Genomic DNA, 26,114 nt, shown 5'->3' with positions numbered 1-26,114 from the left:
GAATGAGCCCCAAGAGCCCATCCCTTCCCTTTACACCTCAGTAGCTCCCAGGAGGAGGGAAGAACTCCACTTGAGGCTTCAGCCTTTGCTGCAAGGACACCATGCTGGAGTTCATTGCAACCATGTGGACAAATGATCTGCGGTGGTGGAGTGAGTCAAAACAGCGGAAAAAACATCCAGAAGTGAAGGAGCGTTAACTCCAGTCCTGGCATGGAGAGACATGGAGCAGCCAGGACTTTAACCAGTCTCTCAGAGGGGGTGGTGGTCAGGCTATTTACAAACTGCATGGAGCCAGGCCGTTCTTCCCACGTGCATGGGCTGGCCCAAAAGGGGAAATGGACCGTGTGCTGGCAAATAGCCCCATGGGGTGCTGAGTCAGCCCCACGGTGGCAGAGGGGATTTCCAGCAGCCTGTGCTGCCAGGACTGACACAGAACAGCTCACTGTGTGTCCACTGCCAGGGCAGCCCGGGATGCAGGGGGACGTAGTGGGCTGGTTATGGTGTCAAAGTCTGGATTTGGGGTTGTTGCTATAGCATTTGCAGCTGTTGAAGTCTTCTTCAGTGTCATCTGGCCAAACTCAAGCTAGGTCTGGTTGGTGGTTACCAGATAGCTTGTCCCGATCAGGAGCTGGGCACAGGGCATGAAACTGTGAAGCCTGCATGGCTGGAAGGCACGCAGCAATGTGTATGGGGCAGTGGCTGCCACTGCTGCTGCTGTGGTTGGGTGGCCTTGCTGGTGGCCTGGTCCCAGAGGGTCACCTGTGGGATCCTAATGGGGACACAGAGCCATGAGTAGCACTGGAGGCAGGCGGAGCAGGGAGAGGAGCTGCCGGGTGCTGCTGTGTCCTGGAGTCGATCCTGTTGTGGGGAGGCCAGCTCAGACAGCCCCTGGCACAGGGACCTCAGCATCCCTTGGTATCCGTTTGGCTGGGACACAGCAGCAGAAAGGTGGGTGCTACGGGGTGCTGGTGATGATGGAGAGAGGGATTAGTGCTGGTCCACAGCCTTGTGAGCACCTCCAGAGGAGATGGGAGCAGGTTAGATGGTCATGCTGTATCCATCACCCCTCCTGGGTGCTTCCCTGAACCCAAACGCAGCAACCCTTCACTAGTGAACAGTGCAGGTCCCTGGCTTTGTCATTGCACTAAATAAAGTTCCTTCCCAACCTCCTAGTGCAGGCTGCCTGCCAGCACTGGCCCCACATCCCCCTGCCCTCCACAGGCACAGGACAGAGGAGCTGCCAGCCCCATCACCAGTGCCACCCCATCACCAGTGCCAACTTTAAATGTCCTGAGGTGCAGAGCGAGCCCAGGGACAGCTCTGGACCAGCAGCAAGATGCACAGTCAGTCTTGCCCTTCTCATGTCCTCTGTGCAGGGTCCTGGAGCAGCAGCAGTGTCCTTCACTCCTGTTCCTTGCAGGCAACTTCAGCCCCTGCTTGGCAAAGTTGCTTCTGGCATCCTTGCACATCTTGGCGGAGATCTTGGCAAAGAAGTGCTGGGCTCTTGGGATGAACCCTGGAAACAGTGTATAGTATATGGGTAGCAAAGAGGAGCCCAGCTTCATGGAAGAGGGATCTGCTCTGGGGTGGTGGCAGGGGACTATGGGACCCAGTGGTGTGGGAGGTAAAGGCGTGGGGTGACAGCATGGCTGGGGGCAAATTAAATATACAGTGGGAGTCCAGACATGACATGTGTGCATAGGGATATAGAATCACTGAGGGACATAGAATCACTGAATCATTTTGGTTAGAAATGACATTTAAGATCATCAAGTCCAACCTAGCACTGTGAAGTCCTCCTCTAAACCTTGTCCCTAAGAACCTCATCTACATGACTTGAACACCTCCAGAGACAAGCCCCAGCTGAGAGGCAGAGACCTGCTGGTGCCAGGGGTCCTGGCAAGTCCCCTTGGACCTTCTCTGCCTAGGTCATCAGTGTCTGGCTCATCTCCAGGGTGAGGGCTGTGAGCATGGCCCCTGGATGACTGCCAGGACGGAAGCAATGCACATGGAATCGGGACAGGCATGGGGAGGTGGGACAGGGATGCACATGCAGTCAGGACAGGCAGCCCCAGGGTGAGCACAGGGCCCTGGAGGTCTGCAGCCACAGCAAGAGAGCTGTCTTCAGAGGAGTAACCCCATGGCTGAGCCACGATGTTATGAACAGTTTCTAAGGACAGACCACAAACCATGCCAGCCAGCAAGGCTCACGGGAAAGCAGAGAGTGTCTCATCGCACAGTGCTGGTAGCAGCCAGTGTCAGGCCTTGCAGAGAAGTGTGAATGTCATGTCACCACAACTGTGTGGTACCTGATGGAGAACAAAGAAGGTATCACATTAGCATGGGAGATTTTCAGGCACATATTGGGAAGGGGTGAGGGGAAATGCCCTTCCTTCCCATGTCTCTCCTGGCAGCCAAACCCAGTGCTCACCCTGCCAGCATCCAGCAGTTAGTGACACATCCCCAAAACTCTCAGCAGCCGTGCCATACAGGGCAGGGGGTGCCAGGCTGAGTGTGGGCATGCAGGTTGTTCTGACACCTCTGCAACCACTGCTTTGGGGACATCAAACCATATATGAGCTCATACTAACCCCCGAGAGCTTTGTGCATGCCCAAACCAGCTGAACATCTAATGGTATTCTGGGGTGCCTTAAGAAGAGTATGACCTGCCGGCTGAGGGAGGTTATCCTCCCCTCTACTCTGCCCTGGGGAGGCTCCATCTGGAGTTCTGTGTCCAGTTTTTGGCTCCACAGTTTAAGAAGGACAAGGAATTACTGGAGAAACTCCAGTGGAGGGCTACAAAGATGATTAGGGCATCCTTCTTACGAGGAACGACTGAGGGATCTGAGTCTTTTCAGCCTGGAGAAGAGAAGCTGAGAGGGGATCTTGTCAATGCTGATAAATATCTCAAGGGTGGGTGTCAAGAGGATGGGACCAGACTCTTCAGTGGTGCCCAACAGTAGTATGAGGGGCAACAGGTATAGGCTGAAGCATAGGAGGGTCCATCTGAATATAAGGAGAAACTTCTTTGCTTTGAGGGTGCCAGAGCCCTGGAACAGGCTGCCCAGAGAGGCTGTGGAGTTTTCTTCTCTGAAGACATTCAAACCCACATGGACACCTTCCTGTGTGATCTGCTCTGGTGAACCTGCTTTAGCAGGTGGGTTGGACTGGATGATCTCCAGAGGTCCCTTCCAAACCCAGCCGTTCTGTGATTCTGTAACATCCAGCTTTCAGACTAGCCTAGCTGCAGCATAGCCTGGGGACAGGCCAGCTCCCTGCATGGTGGCTGTCACAGCTCGGGGTCACCGGGGTGGTTTCACAGGTCCTTAGTCGCTGTGACCCTGCTCATGGCAGTAGCCCAGGAGTGCTGAGGCAGGACTAGAGGCTGAGGCACAGCCTGGTTCCCTTACAGCGGGATGAAGGACAGAGCTGCAGTTACACCGTCCTGGGAGTGAGCGCTGAAACTGGTGTTTGCCGTGCACACTTCCTTCCTTGGCCCCTTCGCTGGCTTCCTCTCTGCCTCAGTGCCCCCATGTATACAATGAAACCCATGATGTTTCCTCTGAATGAACTTCAGTGGCAGCATTACTCATGAGTGGCTTTCATGCCCCAGAGCTCCTGTTTCCCCTTACCGCGATGCTCATGGCCCAAGAACCAGTCTCTGTGCACAAGCAGCTGTGCGTGGTCCATGGGTGATGAGACAGGGGAGATTCAGGTGAGGACTGGCAAGCCAGGTGCTGCTCCTAGAGGGCATCATGCAGGGGAATAGCATGTGTGGGTGCAAGCAGCACCTTCCATCTGCAGGCAGTAGGCTGGGAAAAGGCAGGAGCACATCCACTGAGCTGTGGCCTCAGCGACTGAGAGATGCAAAGAGGAGAGATGCAAACCTCTTTGCACCAGAGATAACGTTTGGGAGCTGGGATCCCAACCAAAAGGTGCTGGAAAGATTTCAGAGGAGAGAATGGAGCTGGTGAAGGGTCTGAAGCACAAGTCTGATGAAGAGCAGCTGAGGGAAATGAGGCTGTTTAGCCTGGAGAAAAGGAGGCTGAGGGGAGACCTTATCACTGTCTTCAACTTCCTGAAAGGAGGTTGTAGCATGGAGGGTGCTGGTCTCTTCTCCCAAGTAACAAGTGATAGGACGAGAGGAAATGGCCTCAAGTTGCACCAGGTGTCACGGTTTAAGGCAAGGCAGCAATAAACCATGGCAGACACTCCCTGTTATCCCCTCACTTCCCGCCACCCCTTTCCTTTAGATGGGAAAGATGATTGGAAAGATAAGAGGAAAGGAAGAGAGACTTAGACTTCAAGTTGGAGAGTTTTAAAGGAATGCTACTAATAAATAGAGAATATATACAAAATATACAAAACCACTCTCGAATGCTCGATGTGCAGTTGGCGTCACTCAGCAGCGGAGCTGGGTGTGCAGAGCTGGCGGCTCCAGCAGGTGCAGCTCAGGACCCCAGAAGTCATGAGCGGGACTGCACAGCAAACCGGAACCTGGTTGCAGGATGCAGGGCCTGAGGCCCATAGATCACAGGCAGACAGACAGACAGGGTGCTCTCTAGGTGCCGGCCATGGTTGAAGAGAGTGACCCTCGTGATCACCCTCTTATATAGGGCGTATGACGATTATGGAATGGGATACTTCTGTTGGTCAGTTCTAGTCACCTGTTCCATCCACCCCTGCTCAAACATGCCCCTCTCACAATGGAACATGGGAAAACTTATCAGTCTTTCTTGGTTACCATAGTAATCTAAACACAAGCTTCTTCAGCACTCTGTTGGTCTCTTATCAGCACTGAGTACAGCATCCAAGGAATAATGTGCAGGCTAAACCTCAGAAAATTATAGCCACCTAGAAGAACTTAGCTGAAAGAAAAAATCACTAAAAGAGAACTGGTCTTTTTTTAACAGGACACCAGGGGAGGTTTAGATTGGATATTAGGAAAAAAAAAAAACATTCACAGGAAGGGTTGCAAAGCAGTGGAACAGGCTGCTCACAGAAGTGGTTGAGTCACCATTCCTGGGGGTGTTTAAAAGATGTGTAGATGAAGTTCCTAGGGACATGGTTTTGTGACAGTGTTGGGTTAATGGCTGGACTCGATGATCTTGATGGTCTCTTCCAACCAAAATGATTTTATGATTCTGTGAAAGGCAAGTACTGCTGCTGTTGGTCCTCAAGCATCCCGATGGCTGGTTGGCAATACCAGGCAGAGGCACATGGAGTGTTGGTGTGTGGCTCCTCCACATGCACCACAAGGCCAGGGAAGAAGATGGGGAACTGTGCTCTGTGCTGAACTGGGCTGAGCACGTTATCAGGAATAGGCTGCCTGCCGGTGACAGCCACAACATGCTTAATTTCCATGACTCTGCATAATCACCAAAGGTTGAAAAGTCCAGTGGCATGTTGGTTCAGTTTCAGAAAGGGGAAATACAAGAAATGAGGAAATGTGGATAAAATTAATCTAAAAGAAGCAGCATGGTCACAGTGTCCAGCAACCTTGCAAAGATTTAAAGTAGCCTTTCAGGGATCCTGGTACCTAAAAGTAGACAGGAACCAGCAGCACTAACCACCAGGGCCAGAGGTTATTTGACACAGAGAGGGCCTTCAAAGAGGTGAAGTCATTTATAGATGACAAAAAATAGTATCAGGCAGATAAGACGTAAAAGCTCAATAAGATGAAGAAAAAAGAGAGCAAAGAACAGCCAGTAGAAGCAGTTAGCAGTCCTTTTTGCAAACACATAAAGAGCTTCAAATCTGCCATGAAGTCCGTAGGGTTGACAGGAGAGCATGTTCTCGTAACAGGGGAAGGATATCTCCCGTGGTGACAAGTTTGCTGCAAAATGAGGTTTAAGTGCCAGTACACTGGGAGATTTGTGGCAAAATGGGACAGGTGCGTGGCAGTATGCCTGGACCTTGGCATCACAGCAAGATGGAGCTCCCTGCCTACACCCTGCTGAAATACACCCTGCTGAAATACACCCTGCTGAAATACGCCCTGCCGAAATATGCCCTGCCTAAACACACCCTCCGCATCCTCCCAGCTGTGCCAGGTCTACTGGCTGCATTCTGCAGCAGATGACATGAGGGAGACAGTGGGACCTACCAAACCAAGAAGCCCAGGGACACCTGTGTCCTGTCTTACTGCAAATAAGCTAAAGCTCTGTGGCTTTGGGTTTGCTTTGTGTGACCAGAGCATGTAGCTGCTGGACCTGCTGGGGAAGGTGGCACCACCTTGCAACAGTGCTCATCTTCTGTGCAAGAGCCTGGATTATGCTCAGGGCTGGATTTTTCTGGTGTGGAGCAAGGGGAAGTGTGAAGAGTGAGAGAGCGAGAGGGCTTCCTGGCAACTGCTTGGGACACACTTCCTCATGGCTTTTGAGGTTTCACATGGGGTAATGAAGGGCTTTTGTAGATGCCATGTACTGTTAATATAGGAGCTGACCATGGTTGTGCTGGAAGTGGTGAACAGAGGGACAGGGGATGTGATTGGTTTAGTTCTTTTTAATATATGAAATTTCCCTACCCATTTTCCAAAGATGCTCCAAATTAGGAACCTACTCCTACTGAGATGACTTGCTTCCACAGCCCTTTGATTATTTCTTGAAAGACCCAGCAGCAACAAGGGGCAGGGAGAGGTCCCGCCCGAGTTGCTGCTGCTGTTGGAGGCAGAAGAGCCGTTGCTTCTCCCCACCCCACAAACCTCCCACCCAAGGCAGAGCACAACCACCTCCCAGCTACCTTCTGGGCTGTATCCTGATGCAATGCATGGTCCTGACTGTGCACCTGCAGCCCCAGGGCACTTTGGCCAGGGCAAGTGTGTTTGGGTATCGGTAACTCTCCATGGGTCAGCTTCGTATCTAAGCGAGGTAAATAAGAAGGCTGGTTCCTAGGGGGAACCAGTGGTCCTACCAGTTTTGTTGTACGAAGAGATGAAGCACAGGTAAGGGAGAAGAGGCTGAAATGGCCTTTCTGAGCATGGGAGGGCACAAGAAAGGTTGCTGGGCAGACTCCAGCTCTGTCCTTGAGAGGTAAAAGACTGCCGGAGCATCCGCCCTCAAGCACCATAATTGCAGAAAGAAATAAAAATTGCAGAAAAAAATAAATGACTTCTGCCATGTTTTGCTCATGGTCAGATTTTTTGGGGAGACTGGGGAGTGTGTATCTGGACAGGGTCACCCCATGCTGGTCTGTGCAGTGCTGCCAAGTAAAGGTGTTGCAGGGTGCACCAATCCAGCGGAGGATATGCATCAGCAGAAAGCGGAGCCTGATCCCAGGCTTGGGAGCACTGGCCCTTGCTGAAGAACACAATAAAGAGGAAGGACACCACAAGGAGCTGCAGCCCTGCTGCAAAGCCTCAGAGAATATTTCAGGGCTTGTGTTTCTCCCAGCTGTGTATTTCAGCTGGAATGCAGGCCAAGCACATCCAGTAAGGGCTGCTGAGTGACTGGGGAAGCTGAAGCACAAATTCACCAACTCCTGCTGTGTGCCACCTCTGGTGGTCCGGTCTGCTGCCATGGCCAGTGTCACCAACGTCCAGCTGCAGAGAGAGACTCACTGGCAGCCCTTTCCTTGCTCACTGCCATGTCTGTGCCACCTTCTCACCCCTTCATGGTCATTCCCACTCCCAGCATGTGTTGGTAACACAACCTGCTAGAGCACTGCGGCTCCAGGTCCCCAGGGTTTTTGGCAGCTTCTTCCAAGCATCTAATTTCTTGCCCATGGCAGGCACTACCAGGTAATTAAGATCATGAGCGCACTTCAGAAGTCCTTTTTATCACAGTACTTATCAGGCAGTAACAAGGTGAGGGTCACCCTGATGTAGTCTCTGCTGGGCTTCACCATGTGAATGTGCAAGCTACATCTTCCTGCAAAACCCTAGTCATGAACCAGCACAGTTCATAAATAACAATAGAATTATAGAATAGTTAGGGTTGGAAGGGACCTCCAAAGCTTATCTAGTCCAGCCACTGGCAATCAGCAGGAACATCTTCAACTAGATCAGGTTGCTCAGAGCCCCATCCAGCCTGGCCTTGAATGTCTCCAGGGATGGGGCATTGACCACCTCTCTGGGCAACCTGTGCCAGTGTGTCACCACTCGCACTGTAAAAAATTTCTTCCTCATGTCTAGGTTGAATCTACCCTCCTTTAATCTAAAACTATCACTACTTGAATTACTGAAACAGGCCCTGCGGAAAAGTCTGTCCCCATCTTTCTTATAGAACCCCTTTAAGTACTGAAGAGCCACAATAAGGCCTCCACAGAGCCTTCTCTTCTCCAGGCTGAACACCCCAACTCTCTCAGCCTGTCCTCACAACAGCTGTTCCAGCCCTTGGATCACTTCTGTGGCTCCTCTGGCCCCTCTCCAACAGGTCCATGTCTGTCCTGTGCTGAGGGCTCCAGAGCTGGACACAGGACTGCAGGTGGGGTCTCACTGGAGCAGAGCAGAGGGGCAGAATCACCTCCTTCCACCTGCTGGACACGCTCCTTGTGATGCAGCCCAAGATACAATTGGCCTTCTGGGCTGCAAGCGCACATCACCAGTCACATCCAGCTTTTCATCCACCAGTACCCCCAAGTCCTTCTTGGCAGGGCTACTCTCAATCAGGTTCATGACCACTTGAGGAACTTGAACATAGCTAAGTATATGGGACCTGCCAACATGCATCCCAGAGTCCTGAAGGAATGATGTAGTTGTAAAACCACTCTGGACAGTATTTGAGAAGTTGTGGCAGCCAGGTGAAGTCCCTGGTGATGGGAAAAAGTGAAACATCACATGCATTTTTTAAAAGTGTGGAAAGGAGGACCCCAGGAACTACCAACCTGTCAGCCCCACCTCTGTGAGACAGAGTTAATTTTCTTCACAGCTGAGATCTCTTCCAGGAGACGAGACAACCCAGCTGCTGTGGCTAGTAGCTGCTCCTTCCACAAACCCTGAAAACTGTGGTTCTCAGATGAGCGATCAGAGAGCAACAAGACTGCAAAAGGGGCGTGAAGTTGCCCTGGTGCACAGAAGAGAAAGAAAGCAGCACTGACTCTGGCGGAATTTCCCTCTCCAATGAGGAAGCTTCTTGCACCATATGTGATTTCTCTGCGTGGCTGTTTCCTTTCTGTCCTCACAACTCTTGTAATCAGACTGGTGTGCTGTGAGGCAGCCACTGGGGCTGAGACCTCAGTCCTGCCCCAGGTGCATAAGCAAACATGGACTTACGATGGACATTTCTCCTGGTCCTCAAGCTTCTGCTGGCAGTGACGGAGCAGGAAGAGCCAGACCTGCATGTCTCCAGAGAACCTCCAGAAACAGGTAAGAAGTGCTCACTCCTCTCCCTGCAAAAGGTTTTGCTGCTCTCCTGATGCAAGGTTGCTGTGTATCTTTACCACATGCGGGGTGCAGTAGTTTTATCAGAGAGAAATTGAGCTAATGTCCATACCAGGGCTCAAGACACTCAAGTATCAGATGGGTTGTGGTGGAATGAAGCTCTGTTTGGGGATGGAGAGCAGCAAGCCTTGGTGTGCTGAGAAAGCCTCCACAGGGGCCATATCATTCCTCTGTGGAGGGGGCAGTGTCCCTGGGGGCAGCAGTTAGCCATCTCTCTTTGCACAGATGCCGTGTCCTCACTGTAGTGGATATGGGTGCTGGTGCCGAACAAAAACCTTTGAAGCCATGAGCTGAGCCCCGCTGTGTCCAGGAGAACCCAAAGGAATTATAGTGTGCTGGGACCGCTTTTTAATGGGCTTCCTTGGTGCCAGAATTCCAGGGCAGCCCCAGGGCTGGGCTCTTCCTATGCAGGCTGCACACTTCCATCCTGGCAGAGTCAGTTAGTGGGTATCTCAGGCTCACATGTTATCTGACCTCCCAGGAGGCAGGTGAATCAATGCCATGCAGCACTGCCAGGGATCTGAGCTGTGGTTCATGGGCTGTGATTTTGCATTGGTCTTCATCTCTCTGAATTGGAGTATTTCTTTAAACTCATCTTGCTGGGCCTGGGTGATGAAAATCATTACACTAACTTCTACTCATATTGTCCTGACTTGCTGCAGGGATGCATCTGGGCTGGCAGAGGCTAGAGAAACCTGCTGATTAAGGACCCTGGCTATGATAGAGGCCATGGAATTGGACCAGGATCTTTAGTTGCTGATGTAAAACTCTTGTCATTGTCAGTACTGTGTGATATGGACCATAGGAGCCCATTCTTAGGGTAATGTGTCACCGTGGTTGCAGGGAGCATAAGCACAGAACACTGTCACTCAAAAACTGAGGGCTAAAACTGCAACAGAGGATATTACCCTGCCCAGAGTAGCTTCCCCTTGCCCAGATCCCTCATTGAAGATGTCCTCCCAGGTTAGTGTGTGCAACAGTACCCAGGTATGGTGTGGCCCTGTGTCTTGTTCACATGGTGCTCACTAAGGCCAGGATCTGGCCATACCTTGCATGGTAGGATGCAGCGGGGACCTGGTGGCCAGCAGACCCTTGTCACGTTCTGTACATCTTGGTCACTCAGCCAGCCCTGAAGAACCCTGGGGCTGCCTGCAGCAGAGATTTTATTGCTGAGTTTTCACCTTGGTATTTGTGTAAAGCGGAACCAACACAAAAGCATTTGTCAGCTGCACCCAGCAGCGCAGGCAGCCCTGCCTGCACCCGCAGCACGTGAGCTCAGTCCATCCAAGGACCTGTGCCAAAGTCCACACCTCGTGGATCAGGGACCTTCCCTTGCTGAGAGACAGGACAAGGAGGGTGACCAGGATAGGGCAGGAGTATTCAACCCATCTGTTAGTGTGCAACAGGTCTCTGTGGGGCGGACAGTGGCAATGGGGCAGGGTAAAGCTGTTGGGCGGAGATGGGGAACATGGGAACAAGACAGGCCCCAAGCGTCCCACTTCCCAGGCATCCCTGAGCATCTCCTATGACCCTGGCAGATGTAGGGTACAACCCATGAGGCAGAACAGCCCAGTGGGGACAGGGGACAAACTGTTCCTGCTTCATATTGCTGTCCCTTTCCATGCACTTACAAAGACCCTCACACCGGAGGGACCAGGGTACCGGTCACTGTGGGGCTGTCCCTGTTCAGCAGGGCTCCTGTATGCCAAAACCACTGGGCCAGCTTCCTCCACTTGTCCCATCCCCAGCACTGAGGGCCGGCAGCGCCAGCTCCTGAAGAGCTACAATGACTCTCGGGAAGCACCGTGGGCCACAGACTCAGCAATTGCCAAGGAAATGAGGGCAGATGGCAGAGTTGTGTCCCAGCATTGGGTAGGCAAGGTGGGGGTGCACACGGTGCTAGTGGGGTCACACATGGTGCTGCCAGGAGCCTGGGTAACAGCAGAGCAGCTGCAGGCAGAGGATGTGGTCGGTGCCTGCGGTATGAGTGTGAGCCAGTACAGTAATGCTGCTCTGCACACCCCGTCACCAAGACACCGTGCACTGAGCAGGGTGCATTGTTTCATTGCCCTATTGTCACCTTATTGTCTTGCTGTGCTCCTCTCAGAGGGATTTTCTCTCTCCTGAGATGCCTCGCCTGTGTGAAAGCTGCATCTCCTTACAGTCCCCGTGTGCCTGTGAGGCAGGTGGACAAGCTTCTTGGGGGTGATTCCCCTGCAAAGTCAGAGACCATGATCCAGGCTGTCCCTGGTTTCTTTCTCTTCAGTCTTGCTTGACATTATGCAGTGATTTGGTGGCAGATTTCGAAGCCCTAGCTGGAAGACTATCTGTAATGCCTGGTGAGTGGGAGAGTGCTAGGTGAAATAAGGCCACACTCAATCTGAAAGGTTTTGTGTTAGAGGGGCTCGAATTTCCAACAGTACCTAGAAAAAATGCTGTGGGGGTCACAAACACTAAGAGATGCTGTGGAGGAGCGCCTTGGGGCTGGACAGCCTTTGGACTGTGAGGTGACTGCTCCACCGTGCTTCTCCCTCCCATTACCAAATTACAGCGAGGATTCAGGAAACAAGTGTTTCACCTCCTGTTCTTAAAACTCTGTCAGATGCCCTTTTGCATGGCAAAACAGTGCAGGTTAAAGTGCCACCATTGCCCTGCTGTCCTCACAGTGCTTGCTTTGCCACCTCCTTTCCCTGGCACTGCTCCCACCCTGAGCCCCTTCCCCACCCTCACATTGCTCGTTACTTTTAAAGACCCACTCAGCAGCCTTGGTTGCTTGCAACGGATACAGAGATGCTTTAAGAACCATGAGTGTCTTCTTGGTGGTTTGCAATACCACTCTTCACTGGCGGTAATGGTGCTTGCTCTTCCTAGCTCCTCTCAGCAAGCACAGGGCATCAAATGCAGCAGGACTCCAGCATGCTTTGCTATCACCTCTGTTAGGTGCTGAGCTGCCATGAGAAAAGGGTTGAACTTTGCCTGCTCCTCCTTAGATTTCACCTGGTCTTTTATTCTTTGTGATAATATAATGTAAGAAAGTACATCTTTTGCTGGTAAGCAAAGGGCTGAACCCAGGACCTTGACCTGAATAACCAGCATAGCTCTTTCTCCTTTCTCCTGATCCTCTGTGACTTCTGCTTCTAGGGCATGCTGGGGCTCTGTTTTGCCTGCCAGACTCATAACCCTTTTGCAGAAGGGACAGGCAGTACAGATATTTCTGTAAAATGCTTTCTATATTCATGTGTATTAAACAATATTAACAAGGAGGTTATTCATTCAAAATCATAAACTAAAAACAAACAACAACAAAACACACACACATACCAAAAAAAAAAAAAAAAAAAAGGAACAAGCGAGAACAAAGCCAGAAAAATTAATCTCTGACTATATGAGACAAATAGACTAACCTTTTGTTACCACTCCTGCCTAGCCATTCAGCATTCTCCACTTTGCAGTGAGCACACATTATGTGTTATCAGAAGTGCCTATTTGTTCACATCTACACCATATTTTCCATGCTGAAATTTCACTTGTCTCAGCCTTTTTCTTATAGGTGGGGGTGGAGGGCCTGTGGGTGGTTCTCTGCATACCATGGTGCAGGGTAAAAAACAGTGTCTGATGACTGTATTTTTACCCTCCCGGATGCCATTAGTCCCTACAACGTTAGAAGATGAACATTTCTTTCCCCTTTCTGAGCACCCCCGCTTCTCCAGCAGTGCCCTGTGCCCCCACGCACAGGGGTGTGCATCCGTCTCCTTCGCACAGATGGTGAGCCCCAGCCTGGTGAAACTGCAGCAGATTTGATACCCTCTGACTCATGTGTGCCATGCAGCTTCCCATGGCCCCCACCAAACCACACAAACAGCCACCCTGGGTTAGAGAAAAGGCTCCTTTGCTCACACAAGCTCTTTTCCCATGCAAATGTTACCAAGTGGTTGGGGATGGAGTGTAAGACAGAGGCTGAGGACAGAGGTGTTGGTCCCCTAATCTGTACATCTCTATTGCACTCAGCAGTCATAGATTAGCTTCTCTCAGTGAGTCCCAAGTGGTAACTAGATGCCTGCTTATTGGAGAGGTGAGGCTGAACTGGGTTTTATTCAGCGATGTTCTTGAGGTTAAAAAAGACATGGACTGAAAGTGTCTTCTCTTCCCCTTTCAGTGGGGAAGCAGAGACTTCTAGGCTTTACCCTCAAGCAATCACTAGAAACGCCACCAGAAAGGGCTCTGAGCAGTTACAGAAGCCTGAATGCAGATGGTGTTGGTGCTGTAATGCCTTGCATGTCTTCAGCTCCTCGTCAGCAGCGGGTGGGGGTAGGAGGGAAGCTCTGGAGGGGTTGTGGTGGCACAGGTGCTGCTATAAGAACACCCTGCAAACAGCAAGCAAATAGGCTTTGGCAGCACCCCAGGCTGTCTCGCTGCTGTACACTACCCCTCTGGAAGACAAGCAAGCTCTTTTTGTCATACCCTTCCTTCTGCCTGACAGTGTTAGTTCCCGGGCTAATTTCGGAGGTTGGTGCACTCCCTTACAGAAGCACTCTCCAGGCTCTGGCTCCTTTGAGGCTGGGGATGAGCTGTGGGGTCTGTCTGCCTTTTCTGATCTCTCCCACCCAGCCCCTAGGCACTGACCAGCGTGGTCCATGTCCAGCCCTGGTCTGGGTGCTGTGTTAGCCCCTGCCTGTCCCATGCATGAGGCCCACAGGCCCACATCTGCCAAGCCAAAGTGCACAGGGGAGCCTATGGAGAAGAAAAAAGGGGGCCAAATGACCATCCTCACAGCTCAGAGGGGACAGGCATCCTGCTGGTGGCTGGGGGCTCTGTAGGCACAGCCAGGTACAGGGAGGGAGCAAAGACTGCTCCCCAGTCTAACCCTTGTGCCCGAAAGGGCAGACGTGGCCCCTGACACACTGCTGGTGCATGTGCGGCCTTTGCAGAAGCACAATTCAGCCCTGTGTCCTTACCTGATGCCACACTGGAAACCACAATGGATCACAGCAGGAGCCCACCACCCCCTCCTAGCAGACATGGTCAGGAGGACAGAGGAAGCCCTGGAGCAAAAACTGCGCCTCTGCCAGGCCCATTTCACCTGAAAAAAAGGAAAGGGGAAAAGATACCAATGTCTCTGGCAAACAATTAGGGATGGCAAATGGCAAGGTTTAAGATAAGTGATTTACTAGAGTCCTGATGAAGGTGGCCAGCCTAGTCAGAAATGTGTGGCTGTTGTGCCAACTCTGTCCAAGGGATTCCGTCACACATACTTCCAGCCTGGGAGCCTTACAAAGCACGTATTTACTTGTAATTCAGTCAATTGCCCATAACCAAGGCAATCAATCCTAAGTGCATGTCAACAGCAGTTTCATTGTGCAGAAGCTTCACCTTTTAGTAAAGGAAGAAAAAAATAATCATAAACTTTAAGCAAAGACCATTTCTCCTTTATACTACAGTAAGCCTGCACTTTATTACATCTCTGAAGCAGCAACTGTAAGATATGGTATTTTTAAATGTAGTGTTACCCTTGGATTCTGTAAGGAGGCACCACACAGGGTCAAAACCCTCCAGAGAAGGTGATTTATAGTTGCATCAGCATCAAATGCTTTGCTACATGAAGGGCACTAAAAGTTTCATTGCAAGGCTCAAAGAGGGCTGGGAGCAAGGCAGAACTCTGGCACACAGCTGCAACCACCCCTCCCAGCAGAGCATCGGTGGTTGTAGGAAGACATGTCCAAGATATCTCTTGAAACCTGCACCTGCATCAGCAGTTCACACATCCCTCCTGAATTTCCCTCCTGGGATGCTGGCATGTCCTGTGCTTCTGGTGAGTTTTGTGTCACTGCAAGGACTGTAACAGCTACCAGGAGATACAGAAGCACTCACAAAAGGGAAAGCAACCAGGCCCCCTTGCACTTAAGGTAAAGACTTGGACAGTCCGGGAGAGGCCAGCCATGGCCATGAGCACTCGCACCCCCTCGACTCTTAGGGCTGTCCCCACTGAACTGTCACCCAGGAGGTGCTGAGGCACGACCATGTCATGGAGGGTCTGATGTCAGCTGAGGACCCTAGGATGACATCCCAGGGTGACACGGGGCTGTGCTTACCCTCGCAGGTGGTTGTCTCATTCCACAAGATTTGCATCCCACTGGAAACGCATCTGATCTGGGGGACTGATGGCACTTACTCCCCAGCTCCCCATACTCCCCATAAACCCCAGGAGGGGTTTCATTCCCTCAAACCACTTCTTGCTTGAGGTCAGGCCCTGAAAACCTCTTCTCCAACAACAATTATTCATATTATTCTGCTGTGACCCTAAGATGGAAGGATCGCCATCAATGAGTAAGCTTTGTACAAGTATGATTTTAGGCCCTGAAATGCAAAATGAAAATGTACTTCCATCAGTTGCCCAACCTACATGTTGCAGAATGCGACTAAACATGCAGCTGGTTAAATACGTACCTGCAGTCCCTGTCAACTCCATTCTGCCAATCCAGATGTGTGGGTGTTACCCCTCCTGGGTGAGGATGGGAGGGATATGGGACAGGAGGTACCCCTTCCTAGAGCCAGTGGGTATTTAGGGCAAGGGATGGAGAGAAGAAAATAACAAGTGTAGCCTGCAGAGCAAATGAATTGGTACAAGGGTGAGCTTTTTGCTGCAAGTAAGTGTGCATATGGGTGTGAGCAGGTAGTGCCCAGCAGGATGACAGGAATGTAGGTGAGTGGTGCCAGCAGAGACTCTCTGGGGCTGGTGCACTCCCACAGCCCCTGTCTTTGGAGGAGAGAGCACAGGAAAAGGCAGCATCCTCCAGATGGCTGGATCCCACTGGCTGGGATCCCTCCACATGTGTGGGTGGGAAGGAGGGCTTGCAGGCAACCCTCCTGCACTGCACCTGAGGCTGCAAGGAGGGTTAATGCACTCAGGGTCTGGGGGCTCATCCTGGGAGTTGCTCATCTCTGCCACCTCTCTGAGTGAGGAGGACCAGGACCCCTCTGGATGAGGCCTCCTCACCGCTGAGGATGCTGCCAGAGTCCAGCGATCCTCAAGGCTTTCCCTCATGGCCTTTGCACACAGGTGGATGTAAAGCTCCCTCCAAGTGGGACCCCAAGCTGCAGTTTACCCCAAACCAGAGCAGCTACGCCGTGAACGATTTGGTGCAGCTGAGCTGTGCTGGGGAGTATGTGCCATCGGTCCCCCAGATCAGATGCATTTCCAGTGGGACGCAGACCTTGTGGAACGAGACAGCCACCTGCGAGGGTAAGCACAGCCCCATGTCACCCTGGGATGTCATCCTGGGGTCCTCAGCTGACATCAGACCCTCCATGACATGGTCATGCCTCAGCACCTCCTGGGTGACAGTCCAGGAACAGGGGACCTGGATGCCTCAGCTTTCCCCCTGTCCTGGCAGTGCTGGGCCACCTTTTATCTCAGCACCTTGCTGCAGGCAGCTGCTAGAGTCTGAGCTCCTGTGAAGAAGTTCAGATGGGAGAACAAGGGTCACGGTACTGGCGGCTACTGTAAGACCCATACCTTCAAACAGTGCCTGGTTGTATGGTCAAGGTGACAGGAGTGGAAAGACTTCTGTGTGAAGGCTGGGCAGTAGCCTATTCCCAAATGAAGCCTGAGTGAGAAAGCCTACACATCTCTAGGGATAGATAGAACAGCACTTAGGGTGGCCTGCACCCAATCTTAACTCTACTCTGGGCTGCAGGAGAGGGATTTGGAGTTGAGTTAGTTGTAACCAAAGAAGCTGGACACTCTCAAATCCATGGTAATAGACCCCACAGCAGGCCTCTTCCCATCCTCTTACATCCACCCTTTCTCCTCTGTGCAGAAGGATGCCAGCAGCCCCAGTGGGACTCAAGGCTCCACTTTACCCCAAACCAGAACTTCTATGGGCTCAATGAAGAGGTGACACTGAGCTGCTTTGTGGAAGACTTTCCTCCCCTTGCTGTGATCAGATGTGCAAAAGGGATGACTCCAGGTTGGAAGAATGCCTGGGAGGTGAAGGACAGTAAGGATATGTGGCATGAAGTGGCAGAGAACCTCATCTGCACCACAGGTAAGTGGAGAACTGTAGGTCTCCATTGCAAAATGAGGCGGGGATCTGCATATCTGTATCTGTGAGGTGCCTGGGCCAAAGCTGAGTCATGGGTCCCAGATGGGAGCAGCCTCCAAGATGGGGAGGGACAGAAGCCTTCAGTGTGGGACAGGGTTTCTCACTGTCCCTCTGTCTCCTCCTTGGCTATTGCAGAGTTGCAGGCCATAGGGAAGCTGGAGGAGGCCAGACCCCGCCTCTCAGTTCTCCTGTCTCCCAGTGTCCTATATTACCACCTTGCCCAGGCTCACACTCCTTTCCTGCACTTGGGCCCCTGAGTTTCCTCTGGGTGTTCAATGCTGAAACCACAGTCAGTATCACAGTATCACAGTATCACAGTATGTTTGGGATTGGAAGGGACCTCAGAAGATCATCTAGTCCAACCCCCCAATCCCCCAGTCATGGATCAGTCTCAGCCCCTCCTGCCTTGTGCATCCCCTGTCCCCGAAATGGTATCTCAGACTTTCTCCGTGCAGGAAAGTGCCCAGAACCCCAGTGGGATAAACGACTTCGGTTTTCACCAAACAGAAGAAATTACCGACAGAATGAAGAGCTGAACCTGACCTGTCTGGGAGCTCTGAAGCCATCCTTGCCCAAGGTCAAATGTGCAAAGCAATTCCTGACAGTGAAGTATGGAGAACCAGTCTATGGAGAAACCTGGTGGGGCAGGAACAGCACAGGTGCCTGGATACCCATTGAGAGAGCCCTAGAGTGTATTGGTAAGTGAGGCAGCAGCAACTCTGCTATGTCCCCTCTCTACCTTCACCCTCGATAGCTCGTTGTGACGTTGCCCCACTGAGCAGCAGGCACAACACAGTCCCTCCTTCATGCTGTGCTGCCCCTGCAAACTGTTGAATAGGACAGCCCAGGCAGGCGATGAGACAAGGTAATGCCAGCCAGGCAAGCCAGCAACTCCTGCAGTGTTTTCTGGGCAGAAGAGGAGAGTCCTCTCCCAAAAAGACTCACTGAGGGTCATGTCCTGACAGATGGATGTTTCTCCTTCCTTCTCCTGTCAGCAGCTGGAGGGATTGCTGTGGATTGCTGATACCCCACCACCTACCTCTACCCTGCCTTGTCACCTCCCAGTCCAACTAACACCCACTTTCACCTCTGCCAGAAATGTGCCAAAGGCCCCAGTGGGACACAAGACTGGAACTAACACCAGATCAGGAGAATTACAAGGAGAATGAAGAAGTGATGCTGAGATGCCCTGAGGGTTTACAGCTGTCCTTCACCAAAATCAAATGTTCAGTCACAGTCCAGCACGACAGTAATGGGAAAGCTGTATACAAAGAATTTTGGTATGGAATTGGCATATATGGCAGGATCCTCATTCAATCCAACGTGGAGTGCCTCGGTAAGAAGGGCATCAGGAGCTCTCCCGCCTGCCCCACTCTGCCCTTACTGAGCAGGGGAGAGCAGGCTGTGTGTACACAGGGGGTTTTGGGTGCTCTGCCTGCCTGGGGAAATGGCAGGTGTTGCTGAAGGCCACGTTGAGGCATCCCCTGAGCCTGCCCTGTGTCTGTACCATGGCTTCATCAGAACCTTGGTGGGGATGTGTCTGGTGCCAGGCTCAGTCCCTGAGGGTCGCGCCAGGAAGGGTCTGTGGGATCAGGGTTGGGACAGTGGCCAGAGCTGCCCATACCAGGCCAGGGCAGAGTGCTGGGTGTGCAGATCTCCAGCATGTGATTCATGGATGGACTTGAGGTTCCTGGTGAAGGTACCAACTGTGGGGTTGGTCAGCCCTTGGCATTGGGCTAGAGGCTGTGGGGGACTAGAGGCAGGAGCAATGCCCTCCCTCAGGCAATGGAGATGTGGGGCTGCCCCAGGCAGGGACAGAGCTGTACTGAGTGTGGGGACGGCTGTGCAGGGGCAGCCCAGGGCTGGGTGGAGCTGGACAGGGAGAGACAAGGTGGAGAACTGCCTTCTGCTGGTGGTGGGGGGTGGCCAAAATTGTTGTGGACAGAAGTTGGATGGAGGAGATTCACAGATGAGTGGTCCTTCATGCTTTGGGTGCACAAGGAGGTACCCCTAGTCACAAGCCTTGTCTATGGGTAATGTCCTAGCACATGGACATGTCTCCTTCCCTCTCTCTTCAGCAGCTGGAGGGGTTGTGGCCAATTGATACCCAGCCTGCCTCCCCTGTCCAAGCTCATCACCTCCCACCCCAAATAACACCCGCATTCATCTCTGCCAGAAACATGTCAGAAGCCCCAGTGGGACTCAAAACTCCACCTGTCACCAAACCAGCGGAACTACAAGAAGAATGAAGAAGTGATGCTGACATGCACGGCAGGTTTCCAGCCATCCTTCACCAAAATCAAATGTTCAAGTGAAGACCAGCACAACAGTTCGGAGAAACCTTTATACAGAGGAGTTTGGCTTGGAATGGAAAGCAGAGGTGGCTGGATCCCCATTCAGTCCGGCGTGGAGTGCCTCGGTAAGGAGGACATTAAGAACTCTGTTGTCTCAGGAGCTCTCCTGGCTGTCCTGCTCTGCACTTACTGAGTAGGGCAGAGCAGGCTGTGTGTGCACAGGAGGCTTTGGGTGCTCTGCCTGCCTGGGGAAATGGTACGCGTTGCTGAAGGCCATGTTGAGGCATCCCCTGAGCCTGCCCTGTGCTTGTCCCAGGGCTCCAGCAGAGCCTTGGTGGGGATGTGTCTGTTGCCAGGCTCAGTCCCTGAAGGGTCTGTGGGATCAGGGTTGGGACAGTGGCCAGAGCTGCCCATGCCAGGCCAGGGCAGAGTGCTGGGTGTGCAGGGCTCCTGCCTGTGATTCATGGATGGTTGAAAGGTTCCTGGTGGAGGTACCAAGTGTGAGGCCCTGCAGAAGGGTGTGAAGGCATGGGGCAGGATCCAGAGCCAGCACTGAGGTGCACACAGAGGTGCCCTGGTCCAGATGCCACACCAGAGTGCACAGATCTGCTCGCCCCCTGCCTGCCCGTGCAGGTGAGGGGCCCTGGGGAGATCTCCTGCAGCCCTAGGAGCTGGAGTGGCAGTGACTGAAGGGAGCCCGAGTGCCTGGGACTGGGTCAGCCCTTGGCATCAGGCTAGAGGCAGTGGGGAATTAGAGGCAGGAGCAATGCCCTCCCTCAGGTGATGTGTTTGTGGGGCTGCCGAGGCAGGGACAGAGCTGTGCTGGGTGTGGGGACGGCTGTGAAGAGGCTGCCCAGAACTGGGGGAACTGGGCAGGGAGAGACAAGGTGGGGAACTGTGTGCTGCTTGTGGTGTGGGATGGCTGAGAGTGTCCATGGACCGAAGTGGATGGATGGGGAGGTTCACTGATGGCTGGTCCTTCATGCTTTGGGTGCACAAGGAGAGGCCCCTCCTCATAAGCCTTGTTTATGAGTAATGCCAGGCAGATGTTTCTGCTTACCTCTCTCTTCAGTGCCTGGATGGATTACTGAGGATTTCCCTGCTACCCCCTGCCCATGCCCATCCTCAGCACCTTTGACCCCAGCTAACACCCACTTTCACCTCTGCCAGAAACGTGCCAAAGGCCCCAGTGGGACACCAAACTCCAGCTGGTACCAGACCAGGAGAATTACAAGAAGAATGACCAAGTGACACTAAGCTGCCCTCAGGGTTTCCAGCCATCTGTCACCAGAATCAAATGTTCAAGCAACGTCCAGCCCATCAGCTCTTGGAATCCTCCATACAGAGGAGATTGGAGTAGATGGGACAGCAGAGGTTACTGGATCCACGCTGTGTTCAATGTGAAGTGTATCGGTAAGGGAGCCATCCGGAGCTCTCCCAGCTTCCTTGCTCTGCCCCAAACTGAATGATTGCTGATATCCCTCCACCCACCCTGACCCAGCTTTTCACCTCCCACCTCAACTAACATCCACTTTCCCCTCTGCCAGAAGTGTGCCAAAGGCCTCGGTGGGACACGAGACTCCAGCTGGTACCAGACCAGGAGAATTATGAGAAGAACAAAAAAGTGATGCTGAGCTGCCCTGAGGGCTTCCAGACACCCTTCACCCATGTCAGATGTACAGAGGCAGCCCAGCCCATCAGTAATAGACAGCCTGTGTACACAGACCAGTGGTTTGGTTGGAACAGCAGAGGTACCAGCACCCACATTCGGTACAGCTTGCAGTGCATCGGTAAGGGAGCCACCAGGAGCAGGAGGGTACTTTGCAGGGGCAGGATTCTGGGAATGTGTCAGGGCAAAAATCAAGATGAAGGTCATGGTTTTGCCTTGGGGCCAGTGCCATCAGACTGATGACCTGGAAACAGTTCCAGGATGAAATATGTCCTGTTGTGCTCTCCATGGCACCAAAGGAAGACTCCAGCCACACAGCTCTGGGGTGTAAGGGCAGAAGGATGCTTTTGTTCCTCCCTGTGAGCCGTGGTGTAGCCCAGCTGGGAATTCACTGTTCTGCCCTTCCCCTTGTTCTCCCTGCCCATGTCCTGATGTTCAACTGAACGGGGGCTGTTGCTTCGCTGGGGGAATTCTCCCAAAAGGTCATGTCAAGCCTTTGAGTGCACCATGAGCCCAAACTCCGCTAGCTCCCCTTCCTGGAGAGCTGGAGAGACCAATTTCAGCCTCTTACTTTTCCTCTCTCCTGACTGGGTGGGGAGCAGGGTTGTCTGACTGCAGCATTCTTACAAGGTTCAGGTGGGAAGGGAAGGGAGTGACCCTCTTGCAATGTCTCCTTCCTAGACATCCTTCAGGTTGTCCCTGGGACCCTGGAGATTTCCAGCACTAGCATCAAACTGAACTGGACCTGCAGTGTCCCTGACGTGTGCCAGCGCATGCAGGCCAGGTGCCGTTTGGCAGGACCTTTGTCCTCTCCCTGTGAGGCTGAAGAGGTAAAGGGAGAGGAGACACTACAGGGCCAGGAGGGAACATTCACCTGTCCCACTCTGCAGCCCTTCACTGACTACAGTGTCACCATCTCCCTGCCACCCAACATGATCTTGTACACGCAGCTCTTCAGGACAAAAGAAACAGGTATGTGTTCACCTACATGAAATGTAAAGGTGCCCTTTGCCCAGAAGGTCAGCCTGGTCATCTGCTTACAGCAGTGATGGTCTGGGGTTGAGGCTTCTCAGAGCCTGTGGGGCTCAGGGAAAGGGCCTGTGAAAGGCCCTGGAGCAGAGCACGTCCCCTCCTCCCTCATGGGCCGCTGTTGTCCAAAAACGAGGGTTCTTTACCCAGTGTGCATGCAAATGAGCCAAATTTAGCACACAGAAATGAGATATTGTTTATTGTAGAGTTGCACAAGTCTGGATGCTTGTACACCAATGCACGCAGCACAAGGAATAAGCAGGAGGAGTTAGGAACCTGTGTTCGATCAGAAGATTACGATCTAGTGGCAATTACAGAAGCATGGTGAGACAACTCACATGACTGGAATGTGGTCATGGATGGCTATGTCCTTCTCAGGAAAGACAGGCTGGCCAGGTGTGGTGGTGGAGTTGCTCTCTATGTGAGAGAGCAGCTACAATGTACTAATTTCTGCCCAGGAGCGAGTTGAGAGTGTATGGGTCAGGATCAAGGGGCAGGCTGGCAGGGGTGACACTGTTGTAGGCGTCTATTACAGGCCACCAGATCAGGCTGAGGGAGTTGATGAGGCCTTCTATGGGCAGCTGAGAGTGGCCTCACAGTCACAGGCCCTGGCTGTTGTGGGTGATTTTAACTTCCCTGATGTTTGCTGGAAGGACCATTCAGCCAGCCAGCCACAGTCCAGGAGGTTCCTCCAGTGCACTGATGAGAACTTCCTCATGCAGATGGAGGAGGAGCCAACCAGGAGAGGTGCCCTGCTGGATCTGATCCTCACTAACAAGGAGGGTCTGGTCGGAGCAGTAAAGGTTGAGGGCTGCCTTGGTTGCAGTGACCACGAGATGGTGGAGTTCAGCATCTTGTGTGGCAGGACCAGGGCAATAAGTAGAATTGCAACCCTGGACTTTAGCAGGGCTAACTTCGGCCTTTTCAAGCAATTTCTGGGGGAAATCCCATGGGCAAGGCTGCTTGAAGGAAAAGGGGCCCAAGATATCTGGGTGGCATTCAGAGATTGCTTCTTCCACGCTCAGGATCAGAGCATCCCCTCATGCAGGAAGCCAAGGGAGGGAGCCAGGAGGCCTGCGTGGTTGAATAGGGATCTGTTGGGTATGCTCAAGCAGAAGAGGAGAGTTTACAGGTCATGGAAGCAGGGGCTGGACACTTGGGAGGAATATAAGGCTGCTGTTAGAGGATGTAGGAAGGCAGCTAGGATAGCCAAGGCCTCCTTAGAATTAAACCCAGCGAAAGAGGTCAAGGACAGCAAAAAGAGCTTTTTCAAATACATAGCAGATAAAACTAACACCAGAGGCAATGTAGGCCCACTGATGAATGGGGTGGGTGCCCTGGTGACAGAAGATACAGAGAAGGCAGAATTACTGAATACCTTCTTTGTCTCTGTCTACTCTGCCGGAGGCTGGCCTGAGGAGCCCTGTACCCCTGAGACCCCAGATGAAGCCAGGTCAATGGAGGAGTTTGCTTTAGTCTATGAGGACTGGGTTAGGAAGCAATTAAGTAGTCTGGACATCCATAAATCCATGGGTCCAGATGGGATGCACCTGCAGGTGCTGAGGGAGCTGGCTGAGGTCATTGCTGGACCGCTCTCCATCATCTTTGCCAAGTCTTGGGAAATGGGAGATGTGCCCAAGGACTGGAAGAAAGCAATTCTCACTCCAGGTTTCAAAAAGGGCAAGAAGGAGGACCCGGGTAATTATAGACTGGTCAGCCTCACCTCTGTCCCTGGGAAAGTAATGGAACGGCTTGTCCTTGGTGCTCAAGGCATATCAAGGATAAGAGGGTTATTTAGGGGCAGTCAGCATGGCTTTACCAAGGCTAGGTCATGCTTGACCAACCTCATAGCCTTTTATGAGAATGTAACAAGGTGGATGGGTGATGGAAGAGCGATGGATGTGGTCTACCTTGACTTCAGTAAAGCCTTTGACACAGTCTCCCATAGCATCCTAGTTGCTAAGTTGAGGAGATGTGGTCTGGACAATAGAGTAGTGAGGTGGGTTGCAAACTGGCTTAAGGAGAGAAGCCAGAGAGTGGTAGTCAATGGTGCGGAGTCTAGTTGGAGGCCAGTATCTAGTGCAGTGCCAGAGGGGTCAGTACTGGGGCCAATATTATTCAATATATTCATTAACGATTTAGATGAGGGAATTGAGTGTACTATCAGCAAGTTTGCTGATGACACTAAGCTGGGAGGAGAGGCTGACACCCCAGAAGGCTGTGCTGCCATCCAGCGGGATCTGGACAGTCTGGAGAGTTGGGCGGGGAACAACCTGATGAAATTTAACAAGGGAAGGTGTAGAGTCCTGCATCTGGGCAGGAACAACCCCAGGTTCCAGTATAGGCTGGGGAATGAGCTATTAGAAAGCAGTGTAGGGGAAAGGGACCTGGAGGTCCTGGTGGACAGCAGGATGACCATGAGCCAGCACTGTGCCCTTGTGGCCAGGAAGGCCAATGGCATCCTGGGGTGTATTAGAAGGGGGGTGGTTAGTAGATCGAGAGAGGTCCTCCTTCCCCTATACTCTGCCATGGTGAGACCCCATCTGGAATATTGTGTCCAGTTCTGGGCCCCTCAGTTCAAGAAGGACAGGGAACTGCTGGAGAGGGTCCAGCGTAGGGCAACAAAAGATGATTAAGGGAGTGGAGCACCTCCCTTATGAAGAAAGGCTGAGGGAGCTGGGTCTCTTTAGTTTGGAGAAGAGGAGGCTAAGGGGGGACCTTATTAATGTCTGTAAGTATATAAAAGGTGAGTGCCATGAGTGCCATGAGGATGGAGCCAGGCTCCTCTCAGTGGCAAACAATGATAGGACAAGGGGTAATGGGATCAAGCTGGAACACAAGAGGTTCCACTTAAATTTCAGAAGAAACTTCTTCTCAGTGAGGGTGACGGACACTGGAACAGGCTGCCCAGGGGGGTTGTGGAGTCTCCTTCTCTGGAGACATTCAAAATTCACCTGGACACGTTCCTGTGTGACCTCATCTAGGCGTTTCTGCTCTAGCAAGGGGATTGGACTAGATGATCTTCTGAGGTCCCTTCCAATCCCAAACCTACTGTGATACTGTGATACTGTGATGCTGGAATAAAGCCAGCAGGCCAGCCAGAAAAGTAACAGTTGTTATATACAAAATCTTATCCTCACTCAGGGCAGTCCTAAAAAGCCAATTGGCTATGCATTTGCTTATGGCGTTACTTAATCATTTTAGTGAATAGGGAGCAATGCCCAACTAAAAAACACTTTATCCAAGAGTTTCAAGATACCCGTTAAAGCGAGACTCAACTAATTATGCGGGCTTCAAAATGTCTAAAGCTGCAAGTCAGTCTCGCTGATTGGGTGTTTTGCAAGTCACTTGTATCTTTGTCAGACTGACCTAAAACTGAAAGGATTTACGTATCTTTAGGTTAGTAATTGCAGACAGGATTCATTATTTTAAGTGCTAACGACAGCACCAGGAGCTGCCTGCACACTGCTCTGGGCTCAGCTTCCCCTTGCCCACACCGCCTGTGACCCTCTTCTTCTGCTTCCAGTGCCAGACAAACTGGAGAAGCTGTGGTTGGAACCCAGCAATGGCTCCCTCATGTGGAAGCCGCTGCCCTCCTGCAAAGGGGAGATCATCGGATACCAGGTACCAGGGGAACAAAG

The 26,114-nt window shown here is 52.2% G+C and overlaps 1 protein-coding gene across 1 annotated transcript in view; it reads left to right on the top strand.

Moving 5' to 3' along the window:
* Positions 1–9,201: 9,201 nt before the first annotated feature.
* LOC308051901 (uncharacterized protein) overlaps positions 9,202–26,114 on the top strand; it is a gene marked incomplete at both ends in the record, with an annotated part of 28,780 nt that continues 11,867 nt past the window's right edge. The window contains 9 exons of the mRNA XM_080362550.1: positions 9,202–9,304; positions 16,437–16,619; positions 17,197–17,424; positions 17,937–18,179; positions 18,578–18,817; positions 19,658–19,900; positions 21,323–21,565; positions 22,126–22,416; positions 26,000–26,097. Of these exons, the coding sequence (XP_080218676.1) occupies positions 9,202–9,304; positions 16,437–16,619; positions 17,197–17,424; positions 17,937–18,179; positions 18,578–18,817; positions 19,658–19,900; positions 21,323–21,565; positions 22,126–22,416; positions 26,000–26,097 (1,872 nt within the window). The remainder of the gene's footprint in view (positions 9,305–16,436; positions 16,620–17,196; positions 17,425–17,936; positions 18,180–18,577; positions 18,818–19,657; positions 19,901–21,322; positions 21,566–22,125; positions 22,417–25,999; positions 26,098–26,114) is intronic.

The sequence above is a fragment of the Nesoenas mayeri genome (assembly GCF_963082525.1).
Source record: "Nesoenas mayeri genome assembly, chromosome: Z".
Taxonomy (NCBI): domain Eukaryota; kingdom Metazoa; phylum Chordata; class Aves; order Columbiformes; family Columbidae; genus Nesoenas; species Nesoenas mayeri.
This window is presented reverse-complemented; position numbering and strand designations above follow the sequence as displayed.